Source organism: Heptranchias perlo, chromosome 8 (assembly GCF_035084215.1).
Source record: "Heptranchias perlo isolate sHepPer1 chromosome 8, sHepPer1.hap1, whole genome shotgun sequence".
NCBI lineage: Eukaryota > Metazoa > Chordata > Chondrichthyes > Hexanchiformes > Hexanchidae > Heptranchias > Heptranchias perlo.
This window is the reverse complement of record NC_090332.1, coordinates 1103530-1129946: the sequence shown is the minus strand read 5'-3', so window position 1 is coordinate 1129946 and position 26417 is coordinate 1103530. Positions and strand designations below refer to the sequence as shown.

Below are 26417 nucleotides of genomic sequence, written 5' to 3'. Positions count from 1 at the left end.
TGGGCGAGGGTCAGTGGGCGAGGGTCGGTGGGCGAGGGTCGGTGGGCGAGGGTCAGTGGGCGAGGGTCGGTGGGCGAGGGTCAGTGGGCGAGGGTCGGTGGGCGAGGGTCGGTGGGCGAGAGTCGGTGGGCGAGGGTCAGTGGGCGAGGGTCGGTGGGCGAGAGTCGGTGGGCGAGAGTCAGTGGGCGACTGCGGGTAGTCAGTGGGCGAGGGTCGGTGGGCGAGAGTCGGTGGGCGAGAGTCAGTGGGCGAGGGTCAGTGGGTGAGGGTCAGTGGGCGACCGTGAAGGGGGGAGGGGCAGGATGAATTTACAACAGGATCTCCACTGCTCGATTTGCCTGGCGAGTTTCCGCTGCCCAGTGACAACAAACTGTGGGCACAGTTTCTGCCAGGTCTGTATCTCTCAGCATTGGGACCATGAGGCCAATGTTAATAAGGATTATACGTGTCCAGACTGCCGAAAAACCTTCTCCAGCAGGCCCCAACTAGAAAAAAGCATCACTCTGAGTCGGATAAGTGAGGCGTTGCAGGCGGGAGAGGGGGCAGTGCCAGGGAGGCTGTGTGAAGCCCACGGGAAATCGCTGGAATTCTATTGCCGCATGGAACGAATGGCCATCTGCAGCCTGTGCGCCATCCGGGAACACAAAACACACGACACGGTGACACTGGAGGAGGAGGCGGAGCAGACACGGGTAACTAGCACTCACATCACTAACTCGTGACCACCTCTAACTACTCATCAATGCACATAAATACTCCTGACATCAATTACTACAGATTACTATAGCTGCCGACCGCTAACATCACCAACTAGTTAAATCTGTACCAGTAACTACTGTTAATATCACTAACTGGTGGCAACAACATAAAACATTGAATCACATCGAACGTACAGCACAGAAACAGGCCATTCGGCCCAACAGATCCATGCTGGTGTTTATGCTCCACACGAGCCTCCTCCCTCCCTACTTCATCTCACCCTATCAGCATATCCTTCTATTCCTTTCTCCCTCATGTGTTTATCCAGCTTCCCCTTAAATGTATCTCCACTATTCACCTCAACCACTCCTTGTGGGAGTGAGTTCCACATTCTCACCACTCTCTGGGTAAAGAAGTTTCTCCTGAATTCCTTATTGGATTTATTAGTGACTCTCTTATAATTATGACCCCGAGTTCTGGTCTCCCCACAAGTGGAAACATCATCTCTGCATCTATCAAACCCTTTTATAATCTTAAAGATTTGGTCAGCCCTCAGTCTTCTCTTTTCTAGAGAAAAGAGCCCCAGCCTGTTCAGCCTTTCCTGATAAGGATATCCTCTCAGTTCTGGGACCATCCTAGTAAATCGTTTTTGCACTTTCTCCAGTGCCTCTATATCCCTTCTATAATATGGAGCCCAGAACTGTTCACAATACTCCGAGTGTGGTCAAACCAAGGATCTATACAAGTTTAACATAACTTCCCTGCTTTTCAATTCTATCCCTCTAGAAATGAACCCCAGTGCTTGATTTGCCATTTTTTATGTCGCTGCTTTTAGTGATTTGTGTATCTGTTCCCCATGATCCCTTTGCTCCTCTATCCCATTTAGACTCTTATTATCCAAGCAGTCTGTGGCCTCCTTATTCTTCCTACCAAAATACACCACCTCACACTTATCTATATTGAAATTTAAAAAGAGTGACTCACTCCCCCAGTGCCCTCCCTATAACCAGAGTGACTCACTCCCCCAGTGCCCTCCCAAAAACCAGAGTGACTCTCTCCCCCAGTAACCTCCCTATAAAAAGAGTGACTCTCTCCCCCAGTGCCCTCCCTATAACCAGAGTGACTCTCTCCCCCAGTGCCCTCCCTATAACCAGAGTGACTCTCTCCCCCTGTAGCCTCCCTATAACCAGAGTGACTCACTCCCCCAGTGCACTCCCTATAACCAGAGTGACTCTCTCCCCCAGTGCGCTGCCTATAACCAGAGTGACTCTCTCCTCCAGTGCGCTCCCTATAACCAGAGTGACTCACTCCCCCAGTGCACTCCCTATAACCAGAGTGACTCTCTCCCCCAGTACCCTCCCTATAACCAGAGTGACTCACTCCCCCAGTGCACTCCCTATAACCAGAGTGACTCTGTTCCCCAGTGCACTCTCTATAACCAGAGTGACTCACTCCCCCAGTGCCCTCCCTATAACCAGAGTGACTCACTCCCCCAGTGCACTCCCTATAACCAGAGTGACTCTCTCCCCCAGTGCCCTCCCTATAACCAGAGTGACTCACTCCCCACTGCCCTCCCTATAACCAGAGTGACTCACTCCCCCAGTGCGTTCCCTATAACCAGAGTGACTCTGTTCCCCAGTGCGCTCCCTATAACCAGAGTGACTCACTCCCCCAGTGCGCTCCCTATAACCAGAGTGACTCGCTCCCCCAGTGCCCTCCCAAAAACCAGAGTGACTCACTCCCCCAGTGCGCTCCATATAACCAGAGTGACTCTCTCCCCCAGTGCGCTCCCTATAACCAGAGTGACTCACTCCCCCAGTGCGCTCCCTATAACCAGAGTGACTCTCTCCCCCAGTGCGCTCCCTATAACCAGAGTGACTCTCTCCCCCTGTAGCCTCCCTATAACCAGAGTGACTCTCTCCCCCAGTGCCCTCCCTATAACCAGAGTGACTCTGCCCCCCAGTGCGCTCCCTATAACCAGAGTAACTCACTCCCCCAGTGCCCTCCCTATAACCAGAGTGACTCACTCCCCCAGTGCCCTCCCTATAACCAGAGTGACTCTGCCCCCCAGTGCGCTCCCTATAACCAGAGTGACTCACTCCCCCAGTGCCCTCCCTATAACCAGAGTGACTCTCTCCCCCAGTGCGCTCCCTATAACCAGAGTGACTCACTCCCCCAGTGCACTCCCTATAACCAGAGTGACTCTGTTCCCCAGTGCACTCTCTATAACCAGAGTGACTCACTCCCCCAGTGCACTCCCTATAACCAGAGTGACTCACTCCCCCAGTGCCCTCCCTATAACCAGAGTGACTCTCTCCCCCAGTGCGCTCCCTATAACCAGAGTGACTCTCTCCCCCTGTAGCCTCCCTATAACCAGAGTGACTCACTCCCCCAGTGCCCTCCCTATAACCAGAGTGACTCTGCCCCCCAGTGCGCTCCCTATAACCAGAGTGACTCTCTCCCCCAGTGCCCTCCCGATAACCAGAGTGACTCTGTCCCCCAGTGCCCTCCCTATAACCAGAGTGACTCACTCCCCCAGTGCGCTCCCTATGACCAGAGTGACTCACTCCCCCAGTGCGATCCCTATAACCAGAGTGACTCTCTCCCCCAGTGCCCTCTCTATAACCAGAGTGACTCACTCCCCCAGTGCGCTCCCTATAACCAGAGTGACTCTCTCCCCCAGTGCCCTCCCTATAACCAGAGTGACTCTGCCCCCCAGTGCGCTCCCTATAACCAGAGTGACTCTCTCCCCCAGTGCGCTCCCTATAACCAGAGTGACTCTCTCCCCCAGTGCGCTCCCTATAACCAGAGTGACTCACTCCCCCAGTGCGCTCCCTATAACCAGAGTGACTCTGTCCCCCAGTGCCCTCCCTATAACCAGAGTGACTCACTCCCCCAGTGCGCTCCCTATAACCAGAGTGACTCACTCCCCCAGTGCCCTCCCTATAACCAGAGTGACTCTGCCCCCCAGTGCGCTATCTATAACCAGAGTGACTCTGTCCCCCAGTGCCCTCCCTATAACCAGAGTGACTCTGTCCCCCAGTGCCCTCCCTATAACCAGAGTGACTCACTCCCCCAGTGCGCTCCCTATAACCAGAGTGACTCACTCCCCCAGTGCGATCCCTATAACCAGAGTGACTCTCTCCCCCAGTGCCCTCCCTATAACCAGAGTGACTCACTCCCCCAGTGCCCTCCCTATAACCAGAGTGACTCTCTCCCCCAGTGCCCTCCCTATAACCAGAGTGACTCTGCCCCCCAGTGCGCTCCCTATAACCAGAGTGACTCTCTCCCCCAGTGCGCTCCCTATAACCAGAGTGACTGTGCCCCCCAGTGCGCTCCCTATAACCAGAGTGACCCACTCCCCCAGTGCACTCCCTATAACCAGAGTGACTCTCTCCCCCACTGCACTCCCTATAACCAGAGTGACTCACTCCCCCAGTGCCCTCCCTATAACCAGAGTGACTCTGTCCCCCAGTGCTCTCCCTATAACCAGAGTGACTCACTCCCCCAGTGCGCTCCCTATAACCAGAGTGACTCACTCCCCCAGTGCGCTCCCTATAACCAGAGTGACTCTCTCCCCCAGTGCGCTCCCTATAACCAGAGTGACTCACTCCCCCAGTGCACTCCCTATAACCAGAGTGACTCACTCCCCCAGTGCGCTCCCTATAACCAGAGTGACTCACTCCCCCAGTGCGCTCCCTATAACCAGAGTGACTCTGTCCCCCAGTGCCCTCCCTATAACCAGAGTGACTCACTCCCCCAGTGCCCTCCCTATAACCAGAGTGACTCTGTCCCCCAGTGCTCTCCCTATAACCAGAGTGACTCACTCCCCCAGTGCGCTCCCTATAACCAGAGTGACTCACTCCCCCAGTGCGCTCCCTATAACCAGAGTGACTCACTCCCCCAGTGCGCTCCCTATAATCAGAGTGACTCACTCCCCCAGTGCGCTCCCTATAACCAGAGTGACTCTGTCCCCCAGTGCCCTCCCTATAACCAGAGTGACTCACTCCCCCAGTGCGCTCCCTATAACCAGAGTGACTCACTCCCCCAGTGCTCTCTCTATAACCAGAGTGACTCACTCCCCCAGTGCTCTCCCTATAACCAGAGTGACTCACTCCCCCAGTGCACTCCCTATAACCAGAGTGACTCTGTTCCCCAGTGCACTCTCTATAACCAGAGTGACTCACTCCCCCAGTGCACTCCCTATAACCAGAGTGACTCACTCCCCCAGTGCCCTCCCTATAACCAGAGTGACTCTCTCCCCCAGTGCGCTCCCTATAACCAGAGTGACTCTCTCCCCCTGTAGCCTCCCTATAACCAGAGTGACTCACTCCCCCAGTGCCCTCCCTATAACCAGAGTGACTCTGCCCCCCAGTGCGCTCCCTATAACCAGAGTGACTCTCTCCCCCAGTGCGCTCCCTATAACCAGAGTGACTCTCTCCCCCTGTAGCCTCCCTATAACCAGAGTGACTCTCTCCCCCAGTGCCCTCCCTATAACCAGAGTGACTCTGCCCCCCAGTGCGCTCCCTATAACCAGAGTGACTCACTCCCCCAGTGCCCTCCCTATAACCAGAGTGACTCACTCCCCCAGTGCCCTCCCTATAACCAGAGTGACTCTGCCCCCCAGTGCGCTCCCTATAACCAGAGTGACTCACTCCCCCAGTGCCCTCCCTATAACCAGAGTGACTCTCTCCCCCAGTGCGCTCCCTATAACCAGAGTGACTCACTCCCCCAGTGCACTCCCTATAACCAGAGTGACTCTGTTCCCCAGTGCACTCTCTATAACCAGAGTGACTCACTCCCCCAGTGCACTCCCTATAACCAGAGTGACTCACTCCCCCAGTGCCCTCCCTATAACCAGAGGGACTCTCTCCCCCAGTGCGCTCCCTATAACCAGAGTGACTCTCTCCCCCTGTAGCCTCCCTATAACCAGAGTGACTCACTCCCCCAGTGCCCTCCCTATAACCAGAGTGACTCTGCCCCCCAGTGCGCTCCCTATAACCAGAGTGACTCTCTCCCCCCGTGCCCTCCCGATAACCAGAGTGACTCTGTCCCCCAGTGCCCTCCCTATAACCAGAGTGACTCACTCCCCCAGTGCGCTCCCTATGACCAGAGTGACTCACTCCCCCAGTGCGATCCCTATAACCAGAGTGACTCTCTCCCCCAGTGCCCTCTCTATAACCAGAGTGACTCACTCCCCCAGTGCGCTCCCTATAACCAGAGTGACTCTCTCCCCCAGTGCCCTCCCTATAACCAGAGTGACTCTGCCCCCCAGTGCGCTCCCTATAACCAGAGTGACTCTCTCCCCCAGTGCGCTCCCTATAACCAGAGTGACTCTCTCCCCCAGTGCGCTCCCTATAACCAGAGTGACTCACTCCCCCAGTGCGCTCCCTATAACCAGAGTGACTCTGTCCCCCAGTGCCCTCCCTATAACCAGAGTGACTCACTCCCCCAGTGCGCTCCCTATAACCAGAGTGACTCACTCCCCCAGTGCCCTCCCTATAACCAGAGTGACTCTGCCCCCCAGTGCGCTATCTATAACCAGAGTGACTCTGTCCCCCAGTGCCCTCCCTATAACCAGAGTGACTCTGTCCCCCAGTGCCCTCCCTATAACCAGAGTGACTCACTCCCCCAGTGCGCTCCCTATAACCAGAGTGACTCACTCCCCCAGTGCCCTCCCTATAACCAGAGTGACTCTGCCCCCCAGTGCGCTCCCTATAACCAGAGTGACTCTCTCCCCCAGTGCGCTCCCTATAACCAGAGTGACTGTGCCCCCCAGTGCGCTCCCTATAACCAGAGTGACCCACTCCCCCAGTGCACTCCCTATAACCAGAGTGACTCTCTCCCCCACTGCACTCCCTATAACCAGAGTGACTCACTCCCCCAGTGCCCTCCCTATAACCAGAGTGACTCTGTCCCCCAGTGCTCTCCCTATAACCAGAGTGACTCACTCCCCCAGTGCGCTCCCTATAACCAGAGTGACTCACTCCCCCAGTGCGCTCCCTATAACCAGAGTGACTCTCTCCCCCAGTGCGCTCCCTATAACCAGAGTGACTCACTCCCCCAGTGCACTCCCTATAACCAGAGTGACTCACTCCCCCAGTGCGCTCCCTATAACCAGAGTGACTCACTCCCCCAGTGCGCTCCCTATAACCAGAGTGACTCTGTCCCCCAGTGCCCTCCCTATAACCAGAGTGACTCACTCCCCCAGTGCCCTCCCTATAACCAGAGTGACTCTGTCCCCCAGTGCTCTCCCTATAACCAGAGTGACTCACTCCCCCAGTGCGCTCCCTATAACCAGAGTGACTCACTCCCCCAGTGCGCTCCCTATAACCAGAGTGACTCACTCCCCCAGTGCGCTCCCTATAATCAGAGTGACTCACTCCCCCAGTGCGCTCCCTATAACCAGAGTGACTCTGTCCCCCAGTGCCCTCCCTATAACCAGAGTGACTCACTCCCCCAGTGCGCTCCCTATAACCAGAGTGACTCACTCCCCCAGTGCTCTCTCTATAACCAGAGTGACTCACTCCCCCAGTGCACTCCCTATAACCAGAGTGACTCTGTTCCCCAGTGCACTCTCTATAACCAGAGTGACTCACTCCCCCAGTGCACTCCCTATAACCAGAGTGACTCACTCCCCCAGTGCCCTCCCTATAACCAGAGTGACTCTCTCCCCCAGTGCGCTCCCTATAACCAGAGTGACTCTCTCCCCCTGTAGCCTCCCTATAACCAGAGTGACTCACTCCCCCAGTGCCCTCCCTATAACCAGAGTGACTCTGCCCCCCAGTGCGCTCCCTATAACCAGAGTGACTCTCTCCCCCAGTGCCCTCCCTATAACCAGAGTGACTCTGTCCCCCAGTGCCCTCCCTATAACCAGAGTGACTCACTCCCCCAGTGCGCTCCCTATAACCAGAGTGACTCTCTCCCCCAGTGCGCTCCCTATAACCAGAGTGACTCTGCCCCCCAGTGCGCTCCCTATAACCAGAGTGACCCACTCCCCCAGTGCGCTCCCTATAACCAGAGTGACTCTCTCCCCCACTGCACTCCCTATAACCAGAGTGACTCACTCCCCCAGTGCACTCCCTATAACCAGAGTGACTCACTCCCCCAGTGCCCTCCCTATAACCAGAGTGACTCTCTCCCCCAGTGCGCTCCCTATAACCAGAGTGACTCACTCCCCCAGTGCGCTCCCTATAACCAGAGTGACTCTCCCCCAGTGCCCTCCCTATAACCAGAGTGACTCACTCCCCCAGTGCGCTCCCTATAACCAGAGTGACTCACTCCCCCAGTGCCCTCCCTATAACCAGAGTGACTCTGTCCCCCAGTGCTCTCCCTATAACCAGAGTGACTCACTCCCCCAGTGCGCTCCCTATAACCAGAGTGACTCACTCCCCCAGTGCGCTCCCTATAACCAGAGTGACTCACTCCCCCAGTGCGCTCCCTATAACCAGAGTGACTCACTCCCCCAGTGCGCTCCCTATAACCAGAGTGACTCTGTCCCCCAGTGCCCTCCCTATAACCAGAGTGACTCACTCCCCCAGTGCGCTCCCTATAACCAGAGTGACTCACTCCCCCAGTGCTCTCCCTATAACCAGAGTGACTCACTCCCCCAGTGCTCTCCCTATAACCAGAGTGATTCACTCCCCCAGTGCGCTCCCTATAACCAGAGTGACTCACTCCCCCAGTGAGCTCCCTATAACCAGAGTGACTCACTCCCCCAGTGCGCTCCCTATAACCAGAGTGACTCACTCCCCCAGTGAGCTCCCTATAACCAGAGTGACTCACTCCCCCAGTGCGCTCCCTATAACCAGAGTGACTCACTCCCCCAGTGCGCTCCCTATAACCACAGTGACTCTGTCCCCCAGTGCCCTCCCTATAACCAGAGTGACTCTCTCCCCCAGTGCCCTCCCTATAACCAGAGTGACTCACTCCCCCAGTGCCCTCCCTCTAACCAGAGTGACTCACTCCCCCAGTGCCCTCCCTATAACCAGAGTGACTCTCTCCCCCAGTGCTCTCCCTATAACCAGAGTGACTCACTCCCCCAGTGCTCTCCCTATAACCAGAGTGACTCTCTCCCCCAGTGCTCTCCCTATAACCAGAGTGCTGACTGAGAGGCCTTAGACTGAAACACCACTTTCTGTTTGCGATTTGCCAGGAGCCCATAGTGAAACGCCAGAGGATTGTGGAGTTGCAGCTTCAAATGACTCTGGGTGAGATAATGGCCTGGAAGGAACGAGACGACTCCCTGCAGGTCAGTTACCGCTCCGTGTCCTGTCTTAGTTCGATTTGTCTGTCCCCGAACCTCCCCGTCTGCTGTCTGTCTGCAGAGTGCCATGACCTGTTGTAGTGGTTCATTGTGACTGGGCCTCTCCCAACTGCCCAGCCCAGACTCTTCACTTACTGTCTACCCCATGTCCCACCACCAGTGAGTGGACCCTCAGCCCTGAACCCCTCCACCTTGTTGGAGCTTTCCTCATCGTCAAAGTACGAGGGGGAGGGAGAGAGTGGAGGAGGGGGAAGGAGATGAGGAGGGGGAGAGAGGGGGAAAGGGGAGGAGGGAGGAGGAAAGGAAGGAGAAGGGGAGGGGAGGGGAGGGAAAGTGGGGGGGTTTTCACTGGCGTCACTGGGCAGAAACAGGAGAATTAGCCCCGCCCCCGAAATGGTGGAGACATTCTGAGTGCCTCAGTCCCACTCCTGCTCTCGATCCTGATCCCGCTCCCAATCCCACTCCTCCTGCTCTCGATCCCACTCCTGCTCCCGCTCTTGATCCCACTCCTCCTGCTCTCAATCCCGCTCCTGCTCCCACTCTCGATCCCACTCCTGCTCCCGATCCCAATCCCACTCCTCCTGCTCTCGATCCCACTCCTGCTCCCGATCCCAATCCCACTCCTCCTGCTCTCGATCCCACTCCTGCTCCCGATCCCAATCCCACTCCTCCTGCTCTCGATCCCACTCCTGATCCCGCTCCTGCTCCCGCTCCTGATCCCACTCCTGCTCCCGATCCCAATCCCACTCCTCCTGCTCTCGATCCCACTCCTGATCCCGCTCCTGCTCCCGCTCCTGATCCCACTCCTGCTCCTGATCCCGATCGCACTCCACCTGCTCTCGATCCCACTCCTGCTCCCGATCCCATTCTCGATCCCGATCCCACTCTCTATCCCGATCCCACTCTCGATCCTGCTCCCATGCTCGATCCCGATCCCGCTCTCGATCCCACTCCTGCTCCCGATCCCATTCTCGATCCCGATCCCGCTCCCGATCCCATTCTCGATCCCGATCCCACTCTCTATCCCGATCCCACTCTCGATCCTGCTCCCACTCTCGATCCCGATCCTGCCCCTGCTCCCACTCTCGATCCCGATCCTGCTCTCGATCCCGCTCCTGCTCTCGATCCCGATCCCGCTCCTGATCCCACTCCTGCTCTCGATCCCGATCCCGCTCCTGATCCCACTCCTGCTCTCGATCCCGATCCCGCTCCTGATCCCACTCCTGCTCTCGATCCCGATCCCGCTCCTGCTCTCGATCCCGATCCCACTCTCGATCCCGATCCCACTCTCGATCCCACTCCCGCTCTCGATCCCGATCCCGCTCCCGATCCCACTCCTGCTCCCGATCCCGCTCCTGCTCTCGATCCCGCTCCTGCTCTCGATCCCGATCCTGCTCCCGATCCCGCTCCTGCTCTCGATCCCGATCCCGCTCCCGATCCCACTCCTGCTCTCGATCCCAATCCCGCTCCCGATCCCACTCCTGCTCTCAATCCCGATCCTGCTCCCGATCCCGCTCCTGCTCTCGATCCCGATCCTGCTCCCGATCCCGCTCCTGCTCTCGATCCCGATCCCACTCCCGATCCCGCTCCTGCTCTCGATCCCGATCCCACTCCTGCTCTCGATCCCGCTCCTGCTCCCGATCCCGCTCCTGCTCTCGATCCCGATCCCGCTCCCGATCCCACTCCTGCTCTCGATCCCAATCCCGCTCCCGATCCCACTCCTGCTCTCGATCCCGATCCCACTCCCGATCCCGCTCCTGCTCTCGATCCCGATCCCGCTCCCGATCCCACTCCTGCTCTTGATCCCGATCCCACTCCTGCTCTCGATCCCACTCCTGCTCTCGATCCTGATCCCACTCTCGATCCCGATCCCACTCTCGATCCCACTCCCGCTCTCGATCCCGCTCCTGCTCTCGATCCCGATCCTGTTCCCGATCCCACTCTCGATCCCGATCCCACTCCCGATCCCGCTCCTGCTCTCGATCCCGATCCCGCTCCCGATCCCACTCCTGCTCTTGATCCCGATCCCACTCCTGCTCTCGATCCCACTCCTGCTCCCGATCCCGATCCCACTCTCGATCCCGATCCCACTCTCGATCCCGATCCCACTCTCGATCCCACTCCTGCTCTCGATCCCGATCCCACTCTCGATCCCGATCCCACTCTCGATCCCACTCCTGCTCTTGATCCCGATCCCACTCCTGCTCTCGATCCCACTCCTGCTCTCGATCCCGATCCCACTCTCAATCCCGATCCCACTCTCAATCCCGATCCCACTCTCGATCCCGATCCCACTCTCGATCCCACTCCTGCTCTCGATCCCACTCCTGCTCTCGATCCCGATCCCACTCCCGATCCCGCTCCTGCTCTCGATCCCGATCCCGCTCCCGATCCCACTCCTGCTCTTGATCCCGATCCCACTCCTGCTCTCGATCCCACTCCTGCTCCCGATCCCGATCCCACTCTCGATCCCGATCCCACTCTCGATCCCGATCCCACTCTCGATCCCACTCCTGCTCTCGATCCCGATCCCACTCTCGATCCCACTCCTGCTCTCGATCCCGATCCCACTCTCGATCCCGATCCCACTCTCGATCCCACTCCTGCTCTTGATCCCGATCCCACTCCTGCTCTCGATCCCACTCCTGCTCTCGATCCCGATCCCACTCTCGATCCCGATCCCACTCTCGATCCCGATCCCACTCTCGATCCCGATCCCACTCTCGATCCCACTCCTGCTCTCGATCCCACTCCTGCTCTCGATCCCGATCCCACTCTCGATCCCGATCCCACTCTCGATCCCACTCCCGCTCTCGATCCCGCTCCTGCTCTCGATCCCGATCCTGTTCCCGATCCCACTCTCGATCCCGATCCCGCTTCCGATCCCACTCCTGTTCCCGATCCCACTCCTGCTCTCGATCCCGCTCTTGCTCTCGATACTGATCCCGCTCCCGATCCCACTCCTGCTCTCGATCCCAATCCCGCTCCTGCTCTCGATCCCGCTCCTGCTCTCGATCCCACTCCTGCTCTCGATCCCGATCTCGATCCCACTCCTGCTCTCGATCCCACTCCCGATCTCGATTCCTCCGCTGGACGGTCGGAGAGCCTGACTATGGAAATCGGGGGCTGATGATGCATCGGGGCGACCCTGACTGCCATTATGGGGTGTAAGTGGGCGGGGCCTGTGCCGTGCCGGCTCCCCCCAGTTTCACCAGCTGAAGCCAAACCAAACTGGTCAATTTTCAATGGTTTCCGTGGGGCCGGGAGGAGGAGGAGAAACTCCCCTGGGATCCACATTGGTAACGTGGGTCACGACCACTCCGGATTCCCACCCCCTCTCCCCAGTAGTGCTCTGGCCTGGAGCCAGTGAGTCGCTGCAGGGGAGTGGGGAAGGGGGCCCACTATCTCCTGGGCCTGGGCCTGGGCCTGTGCCTGAGGCTGGACCTGGACCTGGACCTGGACCTGGACCTGGGGCTGGGGCTGGACCTGGGGATGGGCCTGGGCCTGGGCCTGGGCCTGGTCCTGGGCCTGGGCCTGGTCCTGGGGCTGGGCCTGGTCCTGGGGATGGGCCTGGTCCTGGGGATGGGCCTGGTCCTGGGGATGGGCCTGGTCCTGGGGATGGGCCTGGTCCTGGGGATGGGGCTGGTCCTGGGGATGGGCCTGGTCCTGGGGATGGGCCTGGTCCTGGGGATGGGCCTGGTCCTGGGGATGGGGCTGGTCCTGGGGATGGGCCTGGTCCTGGGGATGGGCCTGGTCCTGGGCCTGGGCCTGGTCCTGGGGCTGGTCCTGTGCCTGTGCCTGGGCCTGGTCCTGTGCCTGAGCCTGGTCCTGGGCCTGGTCCTGGGGCTGGTCCTGGGCCTGGGGCTGGGCCTGGGCCTGTGCCTGTGCCTGGGCCTGGGGCTGGGGCTGGACCTGGTCCTGGGGCTGGTCCTGGACCTGGGGATGGAGCCGGATGCTCCCAGCTTTAGTCGGGCCCACAGCTAAGATTATGTCATCAACATGCGACCACCATTTAATTTAGGCCCCCGCTCTCTGGGACGGGTCACCTTCCTGTGCCCGATGTCAGGCTGGTTAAGATGGTGGGGAGCGAGAACCCATCGGGAATCCCCCCCCCCGCCTCCCGCCTGCACTGCTCCCACTGGGAAGCCGGGTTAATCTCTACTCCCCTGTATCTCATCGACCGCACTCCCAGTCCATTTCCCCAAAGCAGCCGCAGGTCCTGCTTGTTACCCAATCCCCATCCTTCTCCACACCACTCGAAGGAGTCACTCTGTTAAAGGCCGTGTGTAAATACACCCGGTGGAGACCGGGAACTCTCCGCGGGTGGGGGCCATTTCCTAACTCCCCAGGGCTTCACCTGCCCCATCGAGTAGCCCCTCCCCCACATAATTCACCCCGTGTCCCGTCCCCTGACGCCCCCTCCCTGCAGAACCTTGTAAAAGATCCTGATTCTTTCTTCTTTCCCCGACAGGCGTCTTTGCAACGGATCCAATCGGAGGTGGACCGGGAATTCAGGGAGCTGAGCGAGGCGTTGGAGAAAGCGAAAGATGAGGTGGGGGGATTCCTGCGACGCATCGAGCGAGAGGCCCTGACTGAGTCGGGGGCTGTGATGACCCGACTGGAGCAGCATGTGGCCGACCTCAGGCAGGAGGAGCTCGAGCTACAAATGTTGCTGGGGAGTGACGATCACCTCCAGCTCTTGGAGGTAACACGGGCGGGGGATTCAGTGTCCCCCTCTCCCCCCTCTCCTCCCCACTCCCTCTCCCCCTCTCCCCCCTCTCCCCCCTCTCCTCTCCACTCCCTCTCCCCCTCTCCACTCCCTCTCCCCCTCTCCCCCCTCTCCTCCCCACTCCCTCTCCCCCTCTCCCCCCTCTCCTCCCCACTCCCTCTCCCCCTCTCCCCCCTCTCCTCTCCACTCCCTCTCCCCCTCTCCCCCCTCTCCTCTCCACTCCCTCTCCCCCTCTCCCCCCTCTCCTCTCCACTCCCTCTCCCCCTCTCCCCCCTCTCCTCTCCACTCCCTCTCCCCCTCTCCCCCCTCTCCTCTCCACTCCCTCTCCCCCTCTCCCCCCTCTCCTCTCCACTCCCTCTCCCCTTCTCCCCCCTCTCCTCTCCACTCCCTCTCCCTCTCTCCCCCCTCTCCTCTCCACTCCCTCTCCCCCTCTCCCCCCTCTCCTCTCCACTCCCTCTCCCTCTCTCCCCCCTCTCCTCTCCACTCCCTCTCCCTCTCTTCCCCCTCTCCTCTACACTCCCTCTCCCCCTCTCCCCCCTCTCCTCTCCACTCCCTCTCCCCCTCTCCCCCCTCTCCTCTCCACTCCCTCTCCCTCTCTCCCCCCTCTCCTCTCCACTCCCTCTCCCTCTCTTCCCCCTCTCCTCTACACTCCCTCTCCCTCTCTCCCCCCTCTCCTCTCCACTCCCTCTCCCCCTCTCCCCCCTCTCCTCTCCACTCCCTCTCCCTCTCTCCCCCCTCTCCTCTCCACTCCCTCTCCCCCTCTCCCCCCTCTCCTCTCCACTCCCTCTCCCCCTCTCCCCCCTCTCCTCTCCACTCCCTCTCCCCCTCTCCCCCCTCTCCTCTCCACTCCCTCTCCCTCTCTCCCCCCTCTCCTCTCCACTCCCTCTCCCTCTCTTCCCCCTCTCCTCTCCACTCCCTCTCCCCCTCTCCCTCCTCTCCTCTCCACTCCCTCTCCCCCTCTCCCCCCTCTCCTCTCCACTCCCTCTCCCCCTCTCCCCCCTCTCCTCTCCACTCCCTCTCCCTCTCTCCCCCCTCTCCTCTCCACTCCCTCTCCCTCTCTTCCCCCTCTCCTCTACACTCCCTCTCCCTCTCTCCCCCCTCTCCTCTCCACTCCCTCTCCCCCTCTCCCCCCTCTCCTCTCCACTCCCTCTCCCTCTCTCCCCCCTCTCCTCTCCACTCCCTCTCCCCCTCTCCCCCCTCTCCTCTCCACTCCCTCTCCCCCTCTCCCCCCTCTCCTCTCCACTCCCTCTCCCCCTCTCCCCCCTCTCCTCTCCACTCCCTCTCCCTCTCTCCCCCCTCTCCTCTCCACTCCCTCTCCCCCCTCTCCTCTCCACTCCCTCTCCCTCTCTCCCTCTCCCCCCTCCCCCTCTCTTCCCTCCCCTCCCGCATCTCCACCCCCTCTCCCCCTCTCTCTTCCTATGCCCCAACTCTCCCCCCTTTCCCCAATCTCCCCCATCTCCACCCCATCTCCCTCCCCCTCTTCCCCTCCTCCTCCTCCTCTCCTCGCCCCATCTTCTCCCTCGCCCCCTCCTCCCCCTCACCTCCTCTTCCCCACCTCACTCTCCCCTCCCCCTCCCCCTCTCCCCCCTCTCAGTAACTCACTAGTTGGACAAGCGCTTTTAAAATGATTATTTCAGGGGGAGGGTTTCGTGAAATATCCCGTGAATTGTGTTAAGGGACTGTTCAAAATAAAGAAACAACCTGCATTTCTCCAGCGCCTGTCACAACCTCGGGACGTCCCAAAGAGCTTCACAGCCAATGAAATACTTTTGAAGTGTAGTCACTGTTGTAATGTAGGAAATGCGGCAGCCAATTTGTGCACAGCAAGATCCCACAAACAGCAAAGAGATAAATGACCAGATAATGTGTTTTAGTGATGTTGGTTGAGGGATAAATATTGGGCCCAGGACACCGAGGAGAACTCCCTGCTCTTCTTCAAAATAGTGGCCGTGGGATCTTTATGTCCACCTGAGAGGGCAGACAGGGCCTCAACTGAAAGACTGACCCTCCGACAGTGCAGCGCTCCCTCAGTACTGACCCTCCGACAGTGCAGCACTCCCTCAGTACTGACCCTCCGACAGTGCAGCGCTCCCTCAGTACTGACCCTCCGACAGTGCAGCACTCCCTCAGTACTGACCCTCCGACAGTGCAGCACTCCCTCAGTACTGACCCTCCGACAGTGCGGCACTCCCTCAGTACTGACCCTCCGACAGTGCAGCACTCCCTCAGTACTGACCCTCCGACAGTGCAGCGCTCCCTCAGTACTGACCCCCCGACAGTGCAGCACTCCCTCAGTACTGACCCCCCGACAGTGCGGCGCTCCCTCAGTACTGACCCTCCGACAGTGCGGCGCTCCCTCAGTACTGACCCTCCGACAGTGCGGCGCTCCCTCAGTACTGACCCCCCGACAGTGCTGCACTCCCTCAGTACCGACCCTCCGACAGTGCAGCACTCCCTCAGTACTGACCCTCCGACAGTGCGGCGCTCCCTCAGTCCTGACCCTCCGACAGTGCGGCGCTCCCTCAGCACTGACCCTCCGACAGTGCGGCGCTCCCTCAGTACTGACCCTCCGACAGTGCGGCGCTCCCTCAGTACTGCACTGGATTTTGTGCACAAGGCTCTGGAGTGGGGTTTAAACCCATGACCCTCTGACTCAGAGGCGACAGTGCTCCCAGTGAGGCACGGCCTTTCTGTAAAGCACGAAATGGTGAAAGATGATGAAAGGTGATGGAGATACACTGACTGGTGTCTCTTGTTCGCCCCCTCCTCAGTGGTTTTGCGGGACCTCTCTCTTTTAATTAATTTTTGGGCTGTGGTCGTCGCTGGCAAGGCCGACATTTATTGCCCATCCCTAGTTGCCCTGAGAAGGTGGTGGTAACTGAGGGGTTTGCTCGGCCACTTCAGAGGGCAGTTAAGAGTCAACCACGTTGGTGTGGGACTGGAGTCACATATAGGCCCAGACCGGGTAAGGACGGCAAGTTTCATTCCCTGAAGGACATTAATGAACCAGTTGGGTTTTTACGACAATCCGACAGCTTCATGGTCACTTTTACTGAGACCAGACTTTTATTTCCAGATATTTTAAACTGAATTCAAATTCCTCAAACTGCCCACGGTGGATTATTGGTCCCGTTCTCTGGATTATTGGTCCCGTTCTCTGGATTATTGGTCCAGTTCTCTGGATTATTGGTCCCGTTCTCTGGATTATTGGTCCAGTAATGTAACTACTACACGACCCTATCCTGCAGTGAGAAACACTGCTATTTTTTCATGTAGGCCGCTGAGACCCCTATGAGGAGCCTGGGCTCGATTTGAGCTTGTGCCCCAGAGGTGAAGGGCCTGTGTCTACCTCACCCCCTCTCTTTAGAAGGTGTCTCCATGCAGTGAGTAATCAAACACCTTGTGCTTTCTCTGCTTTTGTCTTATCAGAGATCTCAGACATTGAGAATGACCCCAGACTGTCCCGGGTGTCCAGACCTCCTGGTGCAGCTGACGGACCTGAGCGGAGCCACCGCTGAACTGAACAACCTGCTGAGAGAGCAGCTGGAGGTCTTCACCCAGATGAACGTGCCGGGCAGTCCCATCGCAGGTCAGTGAGGGGGGCCAGAGCCTGGAGGGTCTCTCGCTCACTGGTGGGCGGAGGGATTTCAACAGTATTTGATGTTGTGAGGCTCCATTACTAATGGACTGCAGGAACCAGGACAGCAGCAAGACGTAGGTGAGGAGGAAGAGTAAAGAGGGCCAAGCATCTCTCCAAGACCCTGCCGCATCCTCCTGGGTACTGGCACTGCCTGGCAGGGGGTGGTTGTTTTATGGGGGGAGGGTATTATGGGCGCCCACAACCCAAACGATGGTGGGAGGGGGGAGAGATCGGCACCCACCAGACACGGAAATCCCACTGGATATCAACACGTAATTCAGAGCCAAAGCTCCGGTCTCCGGTCCCTGGGACTGTCTGGAGCTCCGGTCTCCCCTCCCCGGGACTGTCTGGAGCTCCGGTCTCCGCTCCCCGGGACTGTCTGGATCTCCGGTCTCCACTCCCCGGGACTGTCTGGAGCTCCGGTCTCCCCTCCCCGGGACTGTCTGGAGCTCCGGTCTCCTCTCCCCGGGACAGTCTGGAGCTCCGGTCTCCCCTCCCTGGGACCGTCTGGAGCTCTGGTCCCCACTCCCCTGGACTGTGTGGAGCTCCAGTCTCCGCTCCCCGGGACTGTCTGGAGCTCCAGTCTCCCCTCCCCGGGACTGTGTGGAGCTCCGGTCTCCACTCCCCGGGACTGTGTGGAGCTCCGGTCTCCCCTCCCCGGGACTGTCTGGAGCTCCGGTCTCCCCTCCCCGGGACTGTCTGGAGCTCCGGTCTCCTCTCCCCGGGACAGTCTGGAGCTCCGGTCTCCCCTCCCTGGGACCGTCTGGAGCTCCGGTCCCCACTCCCCTGGACTGTGTGGAGCTCCAGTCTCCGCTCCCCGGGACTGTCTGGAGCTCCAGTCTCCCCTCCCCGGGACTGTGTGGAGCTCCGGTCTCCACTCCCCGGGACTGTGTGGAGCTCCGGTCTCCCCTCCCCGGGACTGTCTGGAGCTCCGGTCCCCACTGGCCGGGACTGTCTGGAGTCCGGTCCCCACTGGCCGGGACTGTCTGGCGTCCGGTCCCCACTGGCCGGGACTGTCTGGCGTCCGGTCCCCACTGGCCGGGACTGTCTGGCGTCCGGTCCCCACTGGCCGGGACTGTCTGGAGTCCGGTCCCCACTGGCCGGGACTGTCTAGAGTGGGGTTTGAACCCTGTACCTTCTGACTCTGAGCCGGGAATGCTGCCATTAATGATTCACTCTATCAGTGGTGATCTTAACCGAGGAGATGGAAGACCGAGTGCAGTAAATGTCCTAAACTAATTGCTAAATGTCACTCCGTTTGTTAACTAGCGTGATTATTAAATACACCACCCGGTGAGGGACTGAGCTCCACACACAGCAGGAAAGGCCCACGACCCACTCCACGCCTGTGCTGAGTTCGATGACATAAAAGCATCCGCTGGAATTTTCCCCAGTGAGTCGGTGCTGGGGGTAAAAATAATGACCCGGAATTCCTGGTCCTGATCTCAGTCCAATGATCCTGGCTGTTCTATGTGGATGTTGGATCAGGACACAATCAGGCTGGGATGTGATTCCCTCTGTAGCTGAATAGCCTGCTGATACCTCACTGTCGAAGCTCATCGTGGCAGAGAGCCTGTAAGCAGGGGTTCCACGGCACCTCGGACAAAGTTACAGCTGCAGAAGGTCCAAGGAAATTCAGGGGCAGAGGCAGAACAGAAATACACGTGTTGCATTGATCCAGTCCGGTTTCAGAAACGGTTTGAAGCTTCAGTGGCAGAGATGTATTAATGTATCGATGATACCAGAACTGAGAGGTTACACCCATCAGGAGAGACCAAACAGGCTGGGACACTTTCTCTGGAAAAACGAAGGCTGAGGGGTGACCTTTTTTTAAAATATTCGTTCATGGGATGTGGGCGTCGCTGGCGAGGCCGGCATTTATTGCCCATCCCTAATTGCCCTTGAGAAGGTGGTGGTGAGCCGCCTTCTTGAACCACTGCAGTCCGTGTGGTGAAGGTTCTCCCACAGTGCTGTTAGGAAGGGAGTTCCAGGATTTTGACCCAGCGACAATGAAGGAACGGCGATATATTTCCAAGTCGGGATGGTGTGTGACTTGGAGGGGAACGTGCAGGTGGTGTTGTTCCCATGTACCTGCTGCTCTCGTCCTTCTAGGTGGTAGAGGTCGCGGGTTTGGGAGGTGCTGTCGAAGAAGCCTTGGCGAGTTGCTGCAGTGCATCCTGTGGATGGTACACACTGCAGCCACAGTGCGCCGGTGGTGAAGGGAGTGAATGTTTAGGGTGGTGGATGGGGTGCCAATCAAGCGGGCTGCTTTGTCCTGGATGGTGTCGAGCTTCTTGAGTGTTGTTGGAGCTGCACTCATCCAGGCAAGTGGAGAGTATTCCATCACACTCCTGACTTGTGCCTTGTAGATGGTGGAAAGGCTTTGGGGAGTCAGGAGGTGAGTCACTCGCCACAGAATACCCAGCCTCTGACCTGCTCTCGTAGCCACAGTATTTATATGGTTGGTCCAGTTAAATTTCTGGTCAATGATGCCCCCAGGATGTTGATGGTGGGGGATTCGGCGATGGTAATGCCGTTGAATGTCAAGGGGAGGTGGTTAGACTCTCTCTTGTTGGAGATGGTCATTGCCTGGCACTTATCTGGCGCGAATGTTACTTGCCACTTATGAGCCCAAGCCTGGATGTCGTCCAGGTCTTGCTGCATGCAGGCTCGGACTGCTTCATTCGCCGTTCCTTCATTGTCGCTGGGTCAAAATCCTGGAACTCCCTTCCTAACAGCACTGTGGGAGAACCGTCACCACACGGACTGCAGCGGTTCAAGAAGGCGGCTCACCACCACCTTCTCGAGGGCAATTAGGGATGGGCAATAAATGCCGGCCTTGCCAGCGACGCCCACATCCCGTGAACGAATAAAAAAAAAAAAAATTATCTGAGGGGTTGCGAATGGAACTGAACACTATGCAATCATCAGCGAACGTCCCCATTTCTGACCTTATGATGGAGGGAAGGTCATTGATGAAGCAGCTGAAGATGGTTGGGCCGAGGACACTGCCCTGAGGAACTCCTGCAGCAATGTCCTGGGGCTGAGATGATTGGCCTCCAACAACCACTACCATCTTCCTTGTGCCAGGTATGACTCCAGCCACTGGAGAGTTTTCCCCCTGATTCCCATTGACTTCAATTTTACTAGGGCTCCTTGGTGCCACACTCGGTCAAATGCTGCCTTAATGTCAAGGGCAGTCACTCTCACCTCACCTCTGGAATTCAGCTCTTTTGTCCATGTTTGGACCAAGGCTGTAATGAGGTCTGGAGCCGAGTGGTCCTGGCGGAACCCAAACTGAGCATCGGTGAGCAGGTTATTGGTGAGTAAGTGCCGCTTGATAGCACTGTCGACGACACCTTCCATCACTTTGCTGATGATTGAGAGGAGACTGATGGGGCGGTAATTGGCCGGATTGGATTTGTCCTGCTTTTTGTGGACCTTTAAGATAATGAAAGGGTTCAATAGGATAGACGTAGAGAAAATGTTTCCATTTGTGAGGGAGTCCAAAACTAGATCTCATAAATATAAAATAGACATTAATCATAGAATTATAGAAAGGTTACAGCACAGAAGGAGGCTATTCAGCCCATCGAGTCCATGCCAGCTCTGTGCAAGAAAGATCCAGCTAGTCCCACTCCCCCGCTCTATCCCCATAATAAATCCAATAGAGAATTCAGGAGAAACTTCTTTACCCAGAGAATGGTGAGAATGTGGAACTCACTCCCACAAGGAGTAGTTGAGGTGAATAGTGTAGATACATTTAAGGGGAAGCTCGATAAACACATGAGGGAGAAAGGAATAGAAGGATATGCTGATAGGGTGAGATGAAATAGGGAGGGAGGAGGCTCGTGTGGAGCATAAACACCGGCATGGACCCGTTTGGTCGAATGGACTGTTTCTATGCTGTAGTTTCGATGTTGTATGTTATAATAAATGTGACTTGTAATTTAGCCTGAACTAGATGGTCCGTAGTGTGGTAGGTTTCTGCGTATTGTCGTGATCCAGAGCGCATAGTGATGATCCCTTACATTATTCCAATGCACAGCTGGAGTTAAACATACTTGTTATTACATGCACACTACCCCATTCACTCAGAGCGTACACACAACTGCCTATCGAAGGTGACTATTGCTGAGTGATGCTTGAAAGCCTGAGAGTGTTCGAGTTCTGCGGGCAGACACTGTGGACTAAGTAACTCCTCTTCCTTTGTACAGGTGAGGAGGACAGACAGACTCAAGCTCCAGAGAACCAATCCTCTCCACACATTATTCCCACTCCAGATACCACGGCTCTTCCCGGCTCCCTCCAGGGTGAGTGCAGCATCGAAAGGGCCTGTGCAGTAAATTTAGATTTTGCACACCGTGCATCGAGCTGGTGTTAGGGATCGGCTGCCCGTGTTATATTCACTCCCAGGAACTGTCCCTGGGTAGTTTCCTGCCCGCATACGAAACTAGCACTCACCAATCGAAGTCTGCTAAAAGTTTGTGCAATAAATTGCTCCAGAATCCAACCTGTTAGAAACTTGTTCTCTGGGTTTATTTGATTCTTCACGAAACACCTTCAAGTGAATCGTCTCGTGCTGAGAGAGAGATGTGCATTTATATAGCGCCTTTCACCACCTCAGGACGTCCCAAAGCCTTTACAGCCAATGAAGTACTTTTGAAGTGTAGTCACTGTTGTAATGTAGGAAACATGGCAGCCAATTTGCGCACAGCAAGATCCCACAAACAGTAATGTGATAAATGACCAGATAATCTGTTTTAGTCATGATGGTTGAGGGATAAATATTGGCCCCAGGACACCGGGGAGAACTCCCCTGCTCGTCTAATAGTGCCATGGGATCTTTCACGTCCACCTGAGGGCAGACAGGGCCTCGGTTTAACGTCTCATCCAAAAAACGGCACCTCCGACAGTGCAGCTCTCCCTCAGTACTGCACTGGAGTGTCAGCCTGGATTAATGTGCTGAAGTCCCTGGAGCAGACTTGAACCTATGATCTTCTGACTCTGAGACGAAAGTGCTACATTACCCGCTGCCAAATGGCAGAGATGCCGACGAGCAGGAGGCGGCCACGTTGGACGGAGGCAGAAAGCAGAGGTGGTGAATCTCCCCGTTCCCCAAGACTGATGCACATTTCCTCTCTGTGCTGCAGACCCGATATTGCCCCATAGTTTAATAGAGTGCATATAATAATTAGACAGAGGGACAGGACCCCGCCCTGACTGAATCAGTGTCTCTCTCCAGTCAAAGGTACAAATGTTGTAGCTCGACGCACAGAGTCCATTCCTTCTCTCTGGTTCTGTTGGTACAGGTGCTGATACACTAACTCTGTCCGTGCCCAGGCCCTGCCAGGAGGGTCAGACTGTCACAGAGCCACAGACCAGGCTGCAACTCCTGCACTGTGAGTATTGGGGAGGGGAGCTTTACTCTGTATCTAACCCGTGCTGTACCTGCCCTGGGAGTGTGTGATGGGACAGTGTAGAGGGAGCTTTACTCTGTATCTAACCCGTGCTGTACCTGCCCTGGGAGTGTTTGATGGGACAGTGTAGAGGGAGCTTTACTCTGTACCTAACCCGTGCTGTACCTGCCCTGGGAGTGTTTGATGGGACAGTGTAGCGTGTCGGGTGGGGTGGGGGAGAGATATGGAGCCCGAGTGGGGGGGGGGGGGGTCAGACCCCGAGTGTGTTGGGGGGGTCAGACCCCGAGTGTGTTGGGGGGGGTCAGACCCCGAGTGTGTTGGGGGGTCAGACCCCGAGTGTGTTGGGGGGGGTCAGACCCCGAGTGTGGTGGGGGGAGTGAGACCCCGAGTGTGTTGGGGGGGGTCAGACCCCGAGTGTGTTGGGGGGGGTCAGACCCCGAGTGTGGTGGGGGGGGTCAGACCCCGAGTGTGGTGGGGGGAGTGAGACCCCGAGTGTGGTGGGGGAGTGAGACCCCGAGTGTGTTGGGGGGGGTCAGACCCCGAGTGTGTTGGGGGGGGTCAGACCCCGAGTGTGGTGGGGGGAGTGAGACCCCGAGTGTGGTGGGGGGAGTGAGACCCCGAGTGTGGTGGGGGGAGTGAGACCCCGAGTGTGTTGGGGGGGAGTGAGACCCCAAGTGTGTTGGGGGGGTCAGACCCCGAGTGTGGTGGGGGGGGGTCAGACCCCAAGTGTGTTGGGGGGGGGTCAGACCCCGAGTGTGGTGGGGGGGGGTCCAAGTGTCAGTTGAGACGAGGTCACTGTGCACCATGGGGTAATCCCCTCTCTTTCTTCACGCAGATTTGACGACAGTGACCTTTGACCTGAACACGGCCTCGGTCCAGCTGTGCCTGTCGGAGGATGGGCGGGGTGCGAAGAACTCACTCCCTGACCTCCAGCGTTACCCCGACCACCCGGGCAGGTTTGATCACGTGAGCCAGGTGCTGGGGGTGCAGGCGTTCTCCGTGGGCCGCCAATACTGGGAGCTGCATGTTCAGGGGGGCCCGGTGCTGGTCGGGCTGGCCAAGCGCAACATGGGGTGCAAAGGCCGCGGTACCTCCTGCTTCCTGGGTCGTAACCAGGCCTCGTGGTGCCTGCAGCTGGCAGAGGGCACTGGGACTCCCTTTCATGCTAACCAGGCAGGCAAACCAGTGCCAGTGGGGTGCCAGCGTCTCGGGCTCTATCTGGACTTCCCCAGCTCCGCCCTGACCTTCTACAGCATCACAGATACGGCCACCGTCATCCATCGCTTCAAAGGCCCCTTCACCGAGCCCCTTCTTCCTGCCTTCTTTATCGGCAAGGGGGCCAGCATCCGGATCGGGAACTAAAGACTGAACCCCGGGACCGGGGCCGGATCGGGAACGAGGGACCGAACCCCGAGACCGGGGCCGGATCGGGAACGAGGGACCGAACCCCGAGACCGGGGCCGGATCGGGAACGAGGGACCGAACCCCGGGACCGGGGCCGGATCGGGAACGAGGGACCGAACCCTGAGACCGGGGCCGGATCGGGAACGAGGGACCGAACCCCGAGACCGGGGCCGGATCGGGAATGAGGGACCGAACCCCGAGACCGGGGCCGGATCGGGAACGAGGGACCGAACCCCGACACCGGGGCCGGATCGGGAATGAGGGACCGAACCCCGGGACCGGGGCCGGATCGGGAACGAGGGACCGAACCCTGAGACCGGGGCCGGATCGGGAACGAGGGACCGAACCCCGAGACCGGGGCCGGATCTGGTCACCCAATTATAGAAAGGATATTATTAAACTAGAAAGAGTGCAGAAAAGATTTACTAGGATGCTTCCGGGACTTGATGGTTTGACTTATAGGGAGAGGTTAGACAGACTGGGACGTTTTTCCCTGGAGAGTAGGAGGTTTAGGGGTGATCTTATAGAAGTCTATCAAATAATGAGGGGCATAGATAAGGTAGATAGTCAAAATCTTTTCCCAAAGGTAGGGGAGTCTATAACGAGGGGGCATAGATTTAAGGTGAGAGGGGAGAGATACAAAAGGGTCCAGAGGGGCAATTTTTTCACTCAAAGGCTGGTGAGTGTCTGGAACGAGCTGCCAGAGGCAGTAGTAGAGGCGGGTACAATTTTGTCTTTTAAAAAGCATTTGGACAGTTACATGGGTAAGATGGGTGTAGAGGGATATGGGCCAAGTGCAGGCAATTGGGACTAGCTTAGTGGTATAAACTGGGCGACATGGACATGTTGGGCCGAAGGGCCTGTTTCCATGTTGTAACTTCTATGATTCTAAGATTCTATGACCTAACCCCCGGGGCCGGGGTCAGAGGGGAAATGACTTGGCGAGGAGTGAATGAACTGAGGTTGGACAGAAAGACCTCACAGCAATCTGCACTCTGATTGGTGGAGGTATGGACAGTAACCTGCACTCTGATTGGTGGAGGTACGGACAGTAACCTGCACTCTGATTGGTGGAGGTACGGACAGTAACCTGCACTCTGATTGGTGGAGGTACGGACAGTAACCTGCACTCTGATTGGTGGAGGTACGGACAGTAACCTGCACTCTGATTGGTGGAGGTACTATCTCCAAGAATTAAAGATTAACCTCTGTGCTCTGCAAGAATCCCGGGAGAGAAATCACAAGAACATTAAAAGTCGGGGTTTTTTCTTTGTCTTTGAACACTTTTATTTATTATAAAAATATTGGAGCTTGGAAAAGGCTATTTGACCGAGTGGGCGGGCGGTGGGAGGTTGGAGGTCATGTGATGTAACCGAGGTGAGGGGGGGCTGACTATTAAAGGAGTGAATGGCCTCAGTCTCCACCTCGTCCTTCCTTCCTGTCCCACACTCTCTGTCTGTTGGATTCCAGGAGTTTTATCAGGAGGATCAGTTTGGTAAATGAGACAGCCTGTGTCTCATTTAACCTCAGACATGCCAGATCATCGACACAGATACCACCATCACACGAGAGGACACCACCCACCAGGTGCATGGTTCATACTCCTGTGACTCGGCCAACGTTGTCTACCTCATACGCTGCAGGAAAGGATGCCCCAGAGCATGGTACATTGGCGAGACCATGCAGACGCTGCGACAACGGATGAACGGACACCGCGCAACAATCGCCAGACAGGAGGGTTCCCTCCCAGTCGGGGAACACTTCAGCAGTCAAGGACATTCAGCCACCGACCTTCGGGTAAGCGTACTCCAAGGCGGCCTTCGAGACACACGACAACGCAAAATCGTCGAGCAGAAATTGATAGCCAAGTTCCGCACCCATGAGGACGGCCTCAACCGGGATCTTGGGTTCATGTCACGCTACACGTTACCCCACCAGCGAACAAATGTTATCTGTTTTTAATATAATGGGTCAGTTGCTGTCTTTTCTATGTTTCTACCTCTCTATCTCTGTTTTTTTTTGTTTGTTGTTTTTTTTGGTGATTTGTATATTCTGAGACCTGGCAGGTAACACCTGTCTGTCTGCACACTGATTGCCTTGGCAACGGGCAGTTGAAAAAACTGTCTGTTATCACCAAGCATTGTTCTGTGAATTATAAATGCGATTTCATTTCGAGGATTTCATTTCCACATCGTTCACCTGAGGAAGGAGGAAGCCTCCGAAAGCTTGTGAATTTAAAATAAAATTGCTGGACTATAA

General features: G+C 57.3%; 1 protein-coding gene and 1 pseudogene across 2 annotated transcripts; both read left to right on the top strand.

The window, feature by feature from the left end:
* The first annotated feature begins 257 nt into the window (after positions 1-257).
* On the top strand, positions 258-26417 carry LOC137324326 (tripartite motif-containing protein 16-like protein). 2 transcript variants are annotated; one of them, XM_067988478.1, is made up of 7 exons: positions 258-392; positions 8855-8950; positions 13437-13670; positions 17124-17283; positions 21552-21647; positions 22647-22736; positions 23590-26417. In XM_067988478.1, exons 1-7 carry the CDS (start codon positions 303-305, stop codon positions 24114-24116), a joined length of 1293 nt encoding a protein of 430 aa, XP_067844579.1. In that variant the 5' UTR covers positions 258-302; the 3' UTR covers positions 24117-26417. The 2 variants fall into 2 exon arrangements, with proteins under 2 accessions (XP_067844579.1, XP_067844578.1); XM_067988477.1 differs by having other exon boundaries at positions 258-692.
* On the top strand, positions 10187-10768 carry LOC137324101 (serine/arginine-rich splicing factor 4 pseudogene; annotated as a pseudogene).